General features: G+C 40.3%; 2 protein-coding genes across 4 annotated transcripts; one reads left to right on the top strand and one right to left on the bottom strand.

Moving 5' to 3' along the window:
- The first annotated feature begins 2,481 nt into the window (after positions 1-2,481).
- nms (neuromedin S) lies at positions 2,482-7,417 on the top strand. 3 transcript variants are annotated; one of them, XM_054746636.2, is made up of 7 exons: positions 2,511-2,698; positions 3,978-4,027; positions 4,290-4,346; positions 4,792-4,818; positions 4,893-4,946; positions 5,021-5,095; positions 6,905-7,417. In XM_054746636.2, the coding sequence occupies exons 1-7, from the start codon at positions 2,629-2,631 to the stop codon at positions 6,935-6,937; spliced, it is 366 nt and encodes a 121-aa protein (XP_054602611.1). In that variant the 5' UTR covers positions 2,511-2,628; the 3' UTR covers positions 6,938-7,417. The 3 variants fall into 3 exon arrangements, with proteins under 3 accessions (XP_054602609.1, XP_054602610.1, XP_054602611.1); XM_054746634.2 differs by having other exon boundaries at positions 2,482-2,698; positions 5,021-7,417; XM_054746635.2 differs by having other exon boundaries at positions 2,497-2,698; positions 3,978-4,024; positions 5,021-7,417.
- On the bottom strand, positions 7,137-10,461 carry pdcl3 (phosducin-like 3). Its single transcript, XM_015965890.3, has 6 exons — positions 10,342-10,461; positions 9,560-9,680; positions 9,287-9,377; positions 8,182-8,325; positions 7,836-8,044; positions 7,137-7,646 (listed from the first exon to the last, which is right to left on the bottom strand). The coding sequence occupies exons 1-6, from the start codon at positions 10,345-10,347 to the stop codon at positions 7,504-7,506; spliced, it is 714 nt and encodes a 237-aa protein (XP_015821376.1). The 5' UTR covers positions 10,348-10,461; the 3' UTR covers positions 7,137-7,503.
- Between the last annotated feature and the right edge of the window lie 1,253 nt (positions 10,462-11,714).

The following is an 11,714-nucleotide window of genomic DNA, read 5'->3' as shown; positions in this document are numbered from 1 at the left end:
GTCAGCAATTGGACGGCTGGTTGGGCAATTGAAACACAGCCCACAGCCTCCACCGCTCAGCAGAGACCGGCAGAGACCAATATATATATATATATATATATATATATATATATATATATATATATATATATATATATATGATTTATTTTTGTTACAAAACACACAATTAACTTAGAATATGTGATTATTGTTAATTTTATTTATTTTTTTAAACAAAAATTAAAAACACTGGGGAAAACCGGGGGGGGGGGGGGGGGGCAGCGCCCTATCGCCCTCTACTGGCCAGCCGCCACTGGTCACATCGCTAAGCAAGCAGAGCACGACGTCGCCTCGGCTCGTTCACCGCTGAGCCGGACTGAGCTCTATAACATTGACCCAGCACAGCCACTGGGTCGTTGGAGCTGCCCCGTAACTGCCTGATGGAAAACCAGTGGGTTTCATCAGACTCGTAATGTTTCTTGTTTTTGCTGGGGACCCCCTGTATTTTACCGCTCCCTCCTGCAGTCTTCCCCTATTAAAATTTAAAATGATTCTGTAAATTCCGTGTATCAATAGAAAAAATCTCTGTCTCTGCCAGCTGCAGTAAATGTAGTCTTCAAATAATAAATAAGAGGTGCATTTACCTGTGTATCTGCTTCGATCCGCATTAGTGATATTCTCAGCACCAGAACAGTGAAGCAAAGAAACAGATTCGTGAGTTTGTTATAATTTTATTTATTAGGTGCATCTAACCTGTTCTATTTTTCTCTGAAATGAGATCAAATCAGTGCTTCTATGGGTTGTCTCCACTCTGCACTAGAAATTTTTACTTTATTTAGAGACGTGTCATAATTTCTCCCCAAGCCTGGGCAGGACTGCGGGAAGACCGCTGAAACGTTCCAGGGTCACTGCAACCCTCCAACCCTCAATGCTCCTCCCCCTATCCACACTGAGGTGACATGTGCTGCTTATCGTGGCCTGAAGTAGGGATAGTCCCAACCCACCACACCACCTAGTGGACACTTATGTTGTGTTGTCTGACGTCTGTTGCATACCTGTCTGAGGTGTCTTTTTGGTGGAGGGTAACTCTGAAGTGCCTTTTTTTCCCTCCACCTGAACCAATCCTCATGTAACCCTCTTACCTCTATTAAGGTAGCGCGACTCATGGTTGCGAATGACCACAGTCACCAATTCTTGTCATGTGTCTTGCCCATGTATGTCTGATCTCTTAATTGTGTGTACTGAAACTCTAATTTCCCTCTGGGATTAATAAAGTATCTTTGATTGATTGATTTATTGATTGATTGTTTGATTGAGTGATTGATTGATTGATTGAAGACCAACAACCAGGTTGTCCGAAACGTGTTATTGATGGCGGGTTTGAGACAAATGCAAGAGAACCACTTTATTATTATTATTATTTTTTTTAAATCTCCATGATATATTTACTCTATAGATATAATGAAAATATAGAGAGGCAGAGAAATGTTGTTTTAGAATAATTTCTTTTCCAAATTTACTATTGCAGCTTTAAAGATCCCATTTAAAACTTGATCTTTGCTAAATTTTCTGCTGAGTAAATAACACAGTTTCCTGTTTTGACTTTGGGAAACGTTTTATATAAAAAATGACGGGCCTTAGCAACAGGAACCCACCTTGGTTGTTGGTCGAGGGTTTTCAGCAGCAGCAGCATTCACAGCACCGGAGATTGCGCCGTCTAAAAATATCAGTAATAATTTCTGTTTTTAATGTTACATAAACACAAATTAGTTTCCACAAACGCCACGCAGATTTCAAATAAATCACTCGTCTACTTGAACAGAAGAACCGCTTGTCTGCTTCCGGAATCAAGACTCCTGAAAAGTGCTGGCAAGATGAACCTCTGCACATTATCACCTATTGAATAAATACTACATTTTTTCACCATTTTGGGAAATAATTAACAGTTAAACAATGTTTTAAAACACTATTTGTCAGAATCAAATATGAAAATGCATCTAAAGAGTTGAATGAAAATGATCCATCACAGGATGATGGAAATGAACGGAGGTTCTGAAACAGTGAGAGAAGCTCAGACCAGTACAAGGTCAGATGAGCTGAAACAATGGCAGAACTCCTCCAGAACTATGAAGTAGGCTGACAAAGACGTATTCCTGCTGAAGGGGCTTCTAGCTTTTGGAGAACTTCTGTTATAATGTCATGGTGAAGTCTGATGTCTCTTTATTGCTCCAGGTCAGAACTTGGTAAACTTTCATTATGCCTCACTAGAATGAGGATTTACTGCTGGACAGTAAAGGCTGCAGCAATAATAGTTGTTGCTGTCATTATTTTAAACTGTGTGATGCATAGTTTTAAAGCAACACAGTCCTACCTGCGCGTGGCGTTGTGACGTAAAAGCCTTTTACATCAGCCCAGTGTTCCCAGTCAGCTTAAGCAATAGTGTGTGCGCGCGCGCTGGTGTTGGAGTTGCGCACGTGGGGGTGATGGTCGGATCGGTGTGTGATTGGTCAGCGGTAAGGACGTCTGACAGGCGGAAAAGTATTTTAAACTGCTGCGGGTAGATCAAAGATCAGAACACAGCGAGCCGAGCCCAGCCGAACCGAACCGACGCGAGCCGAGGGTCGTTTACCAAGAGGAAGAGGCGCGAGGATGAATCTGCCAACTGTGCGACAACTTTTTCTTTTGTGTTTATTCGGTATTTTTGGATGTTTGAACACAGGTGAGTCCATGTGTCAGTTAGCTCATATCAACATTTAAAAATGACAGAAAACAGAAAATAATAATCTGGGATGTGATCGGAGCCCCGGAAAAACGCGGTTTAGCTCTAATCCGGTGCAAACTGTTGTTTTGTATCAGTGTTGAATCATTTAGACACAACACCGGCAGTGAATGTGAGAGTGTGTGAATAATGTAAGAGCCTAGAAAAGCGCTATGCAAATCCAATCTTTAATAATAATAATTATTATAATTATTATAATTATTATAAATGCTATTATTGTAAATATTAGTTATTTAAAAAAATCTATATTATTATTGTTGTTATTATTGTCATTATTAATAATAATGTTGCTGTTATTATTATAACTCTTATTATTGTTGTTGTTACATAGATAATGAATGAAAGAAATATTTAGAACACTTTTTTTCCTTATAATATTTCTTATAATAATATTTAGTCATGTGTGTGTGTGTGTGTGTGTGGGGGGGGGGGGGTAAAGATCAATTGACAACTTTAAAGACTTAATAGCTCTCTATAACAGATGACTGACCTGAAACAAAGGGTTAAGGGTTCGTTGTCTTCCAGGATATATTAGTTTAATTTTCTTTGGCATTTTGCAAAAATTCAGCTCTTTGTTTCCACAGGACACGTAGAAAGCACATTTAGAGAGAATCAATACATAATCTGAGTTCGGCACAAAAGTGCTGCAAATTTAATGAATCAGTGCAGCGAAAGAAGCTTTTATACATAATGTATGGCATGCAGCATCATGACACTATTAGGTAAGAGTTGTTACACAAATACAAACAAACGCTAAAGTGACCATTTTTTTAAATCAACCCTGATTAAGGACTTTTAAATAGGTCTTTAACTCAAGGTCACCATTTAAATTTAAATAAATAAAACAATTCAACTGTTTTTGTTTTTTTCTGGAAACAAATCAAGTCTGTCATGATCAAAGACAGGTCGATTCAAACATGCTTAGCTGAGACCAAGCATGCTCATTTAGTCCGAAGCCATAGCCAGTCTGTTGGAAATCAAACCAAACCAGAAGGAAAACATGGTGTAAATCTGAGTTAGACGCTGAGCAACTGAGAACAATCGTCATGTAAGAGGTGACAGGTGGGCGTGGCAAAGTCAGCAGAGAAGAGGAATGATGGACATTAAACGTACATTAGAGAATTCTGACTAAATGTAAATAAAATGTGTTTACATTATTTTAGAGCACTTATAACTGATTTGTTAGGTCCTATTAACATGTCATGTGTTCTTTATCCAGGGGCCAGCCGATTCGATCAGTGGGAGGATGAGAGGGCGCTACGACAGGTGGTAAAAACATCCTCATTCATTCGTTTTTCATTCATCACTAGAAAATTTTTCAGTTTTTCTTCATTAGATGTTGAGTCATCATCAGCAAATAAACAGTCAATAAACCACTGAAGCTAAGACAATTAGATTACCTCAATATGTGTCCAAACAGCCTCACCAGCGTGGAAGGAAACGGTGCTGTGAGACTTTACGTTGGCTTTATTGTCTGTTATGAAACCATAAATAAGTGCTGAGCGCTGTGACGGAGTGTGTTTGTCTGCAGGTGCGAGGGATCCAGACTGAGGATTTAAGCAACATGCTGTGGAGAGACCAGAATCAAGTAAGAGTCCAAGTGAAAAATTCTCATCTGTTTTCCTGCTGAAGTAGAAATGATCAGTTTGACGTGTGGAGCTCTTCTGCAACAGGTGGAAGGATGAGACAAGGTTGTATTTTCTAAAAATGTTATCATTTCACAAGAAATGTTAAAATCAGCCATTAGAATCTGGATTAGGACGATTCACAGTGAAAAAGAATGACATTTTTCTCTTAATTGTAAAAAAAAGAGCATTCTGGAGGTTTTTTTAATAAACACGAGAGCTTTCCGCTACCTTCATGTAAAGATGATTTCCTGTTGAGATTATTACATTTCTTTGACTCAAAGACAGAAAACAAATCTAAACTTGTTTTGTTTCATTAGCTGTGCAAAAGAGGTAAATGCAACGACTAAAGCACGACAAAGAGCAGATAGTTCTTTATTATGTATTAACAGGGTTTGTGTTTTACAGGAACAAGTCCAGAACATTTTCAAAAGAGTAAGTTGCTATTCTCATTTGATCCTCTTTTCTGATGGATGTTTTATTCACGTTCGCAACATTTTATCCTCCAGTTTCTGTTTCACTACTCCAAAGCACGCAACTCTGTTGGAGCTGTTCAGCAAGAGGTGATTATATAAGTTTTACGGTTTCAAAATATAGTTTCCCATCATTTGATCCTATAATATATTTCTTCTGTCAGTCTCACTCAGTTCACCCACTGATGCGACTTTCACCCAAACTGTCCCAGAGGAGAAAGAAGAAGGTTCTGCTTGTGGTGAGGAAACACAGTCTTTGTGTTTTAAATGTGTTAAAATCAGACAAAACGTTCATGGAAACGTAATGGAACTGTCCTGATAGTATTTTAAAGTTTGTTTTTACATAAAAGTTTTAAAATGTCCTAACTTACTTCCCTGAATGGCCTCAGTTTGGAGAAATAGTTGAAGTCCTACAGGACTGATGAGCTAACGGCTAGTTTGAGTGTAGTTTAGACTAGTCTGTGGTCCGCCTCAATCTTAATGTCAAAGCGGTTCACGCAACATCATTTTATAAACCTTTACTTTTATCATTAACACGAAATTACCTGCAGCATAACTGCTGTTAATCCAGGGACAAAGTCCAGTGATGGTACAACTACATGATGTTTTAAAGGGACTTTACGGAGTTTTGAATTTTTTTGCTGAGGCCAAAAGCTCCAGCACACTAGACTCAAGCCTGGTTTATGCTTCTCCGTCAGCTCCGCAAGGGACAGACACGCACGGATTGACGGAAGCGTTTTGCTCTCATACGTCTCTGTCTCCTGGAGAGTGTTGCAAAGCAATTGCCCGGCAGGACAACAGAGGGCGTAGCGCTGTTCTGTGGTATCCTGTCATAGCCTAGTGAACTAGACCAAATTCTTGCATTGCAAAGAATGTCTAGGCATGCTCCATTGGAACCTCAGCAGCTCCTACCAGGACTCTGGCTAGCCAATCACAGCTCTCTAGAGGGGTTTCAAACACATAAAGAGCTGTGATTGGTCCATAATGGTGGGCCAATCATAGTGCTCTATCTGCTTAGTGAACAAATCACAGAGCTTTATCCGCTTTGTGGGCCAATCAGGGCACTCTATATGCCTGGTGGGTGGGATGATGCAACAGAGTGAAACAAGAGTATGTCACATTCATTGTCCAGTGGAATGCGGAGATCATTTGAAAGACAACGGTAGAACCCGCCCCACAACCGAGAGCCGTCAATGGAGCGTGGCCAGACTAAAAATTACATTTATTTAGTCTGGCTTGCCAGGCTAATCCTGTCATGTATCGGTCCAAGATCGTGTTTATATTGTGTTTTTTGTGTATATGAGACTTAACACGGACATATTTGTCTCTCATTCTCCTACCTCTTCATGCGCTCCCCACCTCTAAACCCACGTTTCCTGTCATTTCCATCCACAAATAAAATGCTTGCTGCGCATCTTTCCACTCCTCCAGTCACGGGGAATTTTAAGAGTTTTTTCGCGAGGTATTCTTCAAGCTTCTCCGTGTCTGCCGCTAGTTATCCTCGGCTCTCTTTGCAATGGCGGCGCTGTAAACAACAGCGGCATCCTGACCAATCACAAGCTTGCGTAATCCGTCTCGTTCGACGGATGTTTAAAAACGTGGGCTCGACTCCGTACGTACTTGCGTGCCTGTTGGAGCCCTATGCAAGGACGGATAATGGCGTTGCGTGTCTCCGCACTGACGCAGACGGAGAAGCATAAATCAGGCTTCAGTGGTTAAATCACCTGTGCAACAGCTCATCAGGCTCTGCAGAAGCCTGTTGATCACCTGCTGATCAAAATCAGGAGTGTTGAAGCAGAGTTGGATACCGGCCCTCGAGACCAGGAACTGAATAGTTCTGACGAAGGGCGCACCGATATTCAAGTGTGGACCTTGGCCCCGCCCCTTTGCCCTTCGCCGAAGTTTGTGCACACTTCAGGTTTTGTGATTATTTCCCTGTAAAAATGACTTATTGCCCCTTTAACCCTTTGAGGTAGAGATTAGTGATAGAAAGTCCGTGTTCAGGGTCGATCCACTACTATTCGCCATCTCTGCTTCTCATTAAACAGAAGATTCGAGATCTGCCGGAGGGGGTGTTGTAGAAGATGAACCAAAGGGAAGAACAAGCATAAGGAGGAGAAGCTGGCAGCTGTGCCTGTGGACCGAGAATCATGGATTCTGAGTGACACGGCCTCCCTGGACCATTGTCCAGAAGAAACTACTTTCTGTGAGCGAGAAATAAACGACATGTAAATATAAAAAAACTGCTCTTTGTTTCGAACACATGAATTACACTGAAGATTGGAGCAAAGTGGCGACTCACGTTTTAATGAAGCAGAATTAAACGTTGCTTTTGTAAAATATTTATCATGTAATAAAAAAGTGAGTTTTTGTCTTGGATGATTCTGTAAAAGTGCTTTAACGTTAAATCTAATGACAAAAGAGTGACTTTCTTTGACTTGTAAAAAAAAAAAAAAAAGCTGAGCGGTTCAATGGGTTCATAGAGTTTGAGGCTCAGCCCACGTGCCTTTGAGCAGGACAGAACCCTGCTCATTGTTAAATATATTTAAAATGAGAAATAACCACAGGTCTGAATGGGAGGCCCGCTTCTCTGCTGCAGATTTAACGTCTGAACGTCTCCTCGTGGAAGTCGACAGCACTCTTCTTTTTAATCGTCCTCAGAGTCGCTGTCTTCTCGCGTAGGGAGTGAACTTCTGATTGATGACATTAACTTGTCTTCGATTTGTTTCTTGGGGTTTTCTTCCAGGTCCGTCTTCACCGCTCCGGTTTCTGATAACCTCCACTCCAGCTCTGGAAGAGAAGCACAGAAACACTTAAGCTGGAGAACAAGCAGATAAACAAAAACGATCAACAGCTCGTCAGAACGGTGGTAGTCAGACACGATGTTTAAACGTTGAAATCATCTCAGGTTTCTTATTACAGGGACGAGCCTAAACAGTAACTTGGTGAGTCTGGTCTGGTTTAATAAATCAGACCTACCTTCGACTTTGAGGTTCATGCCCCCAAACACCAGAGGACCGATGAACTGGGCCTTCATCTCCCCCTCAAAGTAAACAAAGATGGTGGGCAGGTTCCGGTCGGGGTAGTTGGGGATGCAGGTGGTGGAGATGGACTTAAGAAACTTGGTCTGAGGAAACTTCCTGGCCAGCGTGTTCAGGTGTTGGTTGATGAGGGTGCACAGAGGGATGCTGGGACAGAGAGACCAGGCGGATCGGTTAGTGCTGAAATCACCACACTGATTCAGATTCAGCAGCATGTTTTCTATACATAAAGCTTTCCAGATGTTTATGTAAAACATCCAGGTCTAGCTTTGGTCTTAACTCACCCCTGCTTGTAGAGGTGCAGCACCACCCATATTCCCTCTCCAGCCTTGTTGACCTCCTTGACGTAGTCCTGTCCAGAGATTTCCCCCAGTTCTCCAAAAGCGTTCTTTATCTGAGCCGCTTTCCACTCCGCAAGACGCTTCTGTCTGGAAGGAGATGCAGCTTGCATCAGCACACAGCCACGGAGAGAGAAATGCATCAGGAATAGAAGAAATTATAAGATTCAGAATTAAAGCGTTGACTTGATTTCCTAGATGTAATCGAGTAAAAACCAACCATATGGGAAAGAGATTTTATTTTTACTGGTGGATGACGGTGGCTCAGGAGTTAAGTGCTCGCCCCGTAATCGGAAGGTTGCAGGTTTGAGCCCCGCTCAGTCTGTCGCTGTCGCTGTGTCCTTGGGCAAGATACTTAACCCACGTTGCCTGCTGGTGGTGGTCGGAGGGACCGGTGGCGCCTGTGCTCGGCAGCCTCACCTCTGTCAGTGTGCCCCAGGGCAGCTGTGGCTACATCGTAGCTCATCCCCACCAGTGTGTGAATGTGTGTGTGAATGGGTGAATGACTGATTGTGGGGTTCCAGAACTCTAGAAGGCACCATATCAGATACAGGCCATTTACTAGGGATGCACCGACATGACGTTTTTGGGCCGATATTGATTTTTACATAACTGTTATGTCTGATACCGATTTATGCTTCTGAAATCAGCAAATTTTGTATAGACTGACATTATGTAAGCCGAATTTGTGAATATTTTGCTATTTTTCTATAAAATGGAATTTGCAAGATGTTATTCACACACACACACACACACACACACACACAGTCACAGGACTAAACTAAACACATCCTCACCCTCTCAAACAGATACACAAACGGAAACAAGATGGAAAAAATTTGGGTTTTTAATGTCAGCCCCGTTTTACTTATTGGACCAATACCGATATGTTCAAAAATGACTAACATCGGCTGATACCGATATATTGTGCATCCCTAAATTTCACCAGGGTTTTGTTTTGTCAAATGTACAATAAAGTGCATCAGGCACCAAAAACCCGACAGATAGTTATTGAGTTTTGATCGCCCAGTTCTCCTGTTGAACCACTTACCTGTACATCTCAATGGCAGCTTCATCCTCCTCTCCAAACTCGTCTTCGTTCTCCTCCAGCTCATCCAGAGTCATACTCTCATATGTTTTAACTGCACAAACAGCAGACGGCCTCTAATCCACAAATAATCTTACAATTTCTGATTTTATGGGATTGAGATAAGCACAAACATAAAATAATATGACTAATGTAAAAAAGTATGTTAAAATATGAAAATACATTTAAAATCAATGTGGGTGAAACCCTTAAACAGTCATGTTGAAGCCTTCATACCGACAGATTGTTGCTGGAGGGCCAGCTCCTCCTCCTCTTCATCCTCTTTAGGAACTTCTTTGGGGGGGAGGATGCCTTTCTTCCTCAGGATATCGTTCCACTCCGTGTCTTCATTTGGGTTCTTTTGATGAAAACATAATTAATCATTCACACAACGACAAATGTAATAGAATTAATTATAACTTCTGTTTGTGTCTGTCTAACAACTATAAGCTTAAAAAACAAATCAGATGATTTAATTACTGAAAATACATTATAGCTATTGGCCATCAGTAGCCTTTAATAAAACGTGCTTCATTTTATGTAATTAAACACTTTTATTTCATCTGCAACGAAAACAATGAGGATAATGAAAGTGAGGGCCAATAATCAACAGTTAGGCACGTGGCACTTCTACTTTAATTGACATGTTTCAGGAAAAGAAGAAAAGTCCAAATGGTTTAACCAAAATCTGTGTTCAGACTCACGGACATTTATATAAGTCAGTGAACATTTAAAGCGAACTTTAGTTTGAATATTCAAAAAAGACAATTTAAACCCACGATCTGTGGGGGTTTTTGTCCAAAAGTAAAGGACGGATTAAACAAAACTTTTCACATCTCTTCGGTTTTACTTGATATTATTCTCCTGCTCAGGGATCTGATTAAACTGTTAACACGACAACGACACGCCCATTGCTACTTTGTTCAACGATAAAAACATGTACACATAATTTTCACCACCGTTGAACCGCCACTTTCGCTAACGAAAGCTGTTTAAAATCCAAACAAAACCAAACAAACCTGCATTTTGACAAATGAAAGAGTCCCTTCTAAACCACACCACTGCTCCTTTCCAAACCGGAAACAGAAGGAAGTCCGCGTGGGCAGATCCGGCAGAAACAAGAAACTGTAGATTTTATTTTAATCTACTTAGCCCGGAAATGCTGTCATTTAAATTGAATAGTATTGTGAAGCGAATAGAAATATTTTTATTTAAAATACTGTAAAGTAATCAGCGATTTCGAAACAAAAAATAAAAGAGGAATATTTAATTGTGTGGAAAGACAATAATACAAGTAACACCAACTTCCTGCGAGGTGCGATATGACCACATAAGGAAAGAGAGAGAAGCAATCCATTTGTAGCAGCTGGGAACGGAACCAGACAGGTGCTATTCAGGAAGGCCGGTACCGGACCCGAACCTGCCTCTCTCCGTTTTACTGAATTAAAAAAATAACATTTCACTGGGTAAAATAAAACACATCGACAATATTTGCTAATGGAAAATGTTTGCTGATAATAACAGTGTACTACATTCCCAAAGTGCAAAAACAAGTGGATTTAATTAGTGCTCGTTGTTTTCACTATTTACGAAACCAATATTACAGCTCCAAAATGAACGGGTTCTCTGTCATTTATCGAGTTTTTTCTTCAAGTTGCTCATTTATTAATTAACCACACGACATTTGAGTTGTTTCTATTAGTTGTTAAATAAATCATAACAACAATTCAGCGGAGAAAACAGGTTAGACCAAACTTGATCAGGTAAACCTTGATATTTCCTAGAACACCAGATTAGTGAAGAACGTTAACCTTCTGTTGGATAAATGTCGCCCTCGTGTGGCTGATTTAAGTTTTTACTACATGTTGGCTAAATCAGTTTCTAATGCTTGTAATGCAAAAACCAATCTTAATTAGAAATAAAAACAGCTCATTTAATTACAGAAGTATTATTTAGGGTTTACACAAACACGTGCGCGCGCACACAGATTAAAAAATGACGCCCTTTTCAAAAGTACTCTAATTCAACGAGCCTTAATGTTTTATTGATTCACATTCGAGTTTTTCCTAAATTACACTAAATTAATTTGTGTAAAAATGTTTCTAGCAAAAAGCAAAATCATTTAAACAAATTATAATTCTCTGAATATAATCTGTTTAAGGTCTCAGTTTTAATCTAATCACATACACAATGGTAGGTTATTTATTATAAATGAATTAATTTGGTTTCTTTTTGTGTGCTATTTATAACCACCACCGCATCCAATGAGGAAAGGGCAAGAAAATTTTTACCGGAACTCGTGGAAGGGAAAGTTGGTGAAGAGAGAAAATAAAAATAGGGAGGTCTCACTCTGACATTGTTTTTAAAAGCCATCACGTTTCTTTCACGCGAT

The sequence above is a fragment of the Nothobranchius furzeri genome, chromosome 14, assembly GCF_043380555.1.
Source record: "Nothobranchius furzeri strain GRZ-AD chromosome 14, NfurGRZ-RIMD1, whole genome shotgun sequence".
In the NCBI taxonomy this organism is placed as follows: Eukaryota; Metazoa; Chordata; class Actinopteri; order Cyprinodontiformes; family Nothobranchiidae; genus Nothobranchius; species Nothobranchius furzeri.
Note: the sequence above shows the minus strand (reverse complement) of the source record. Positions and strands in the feature narration are given on the sequence as shown.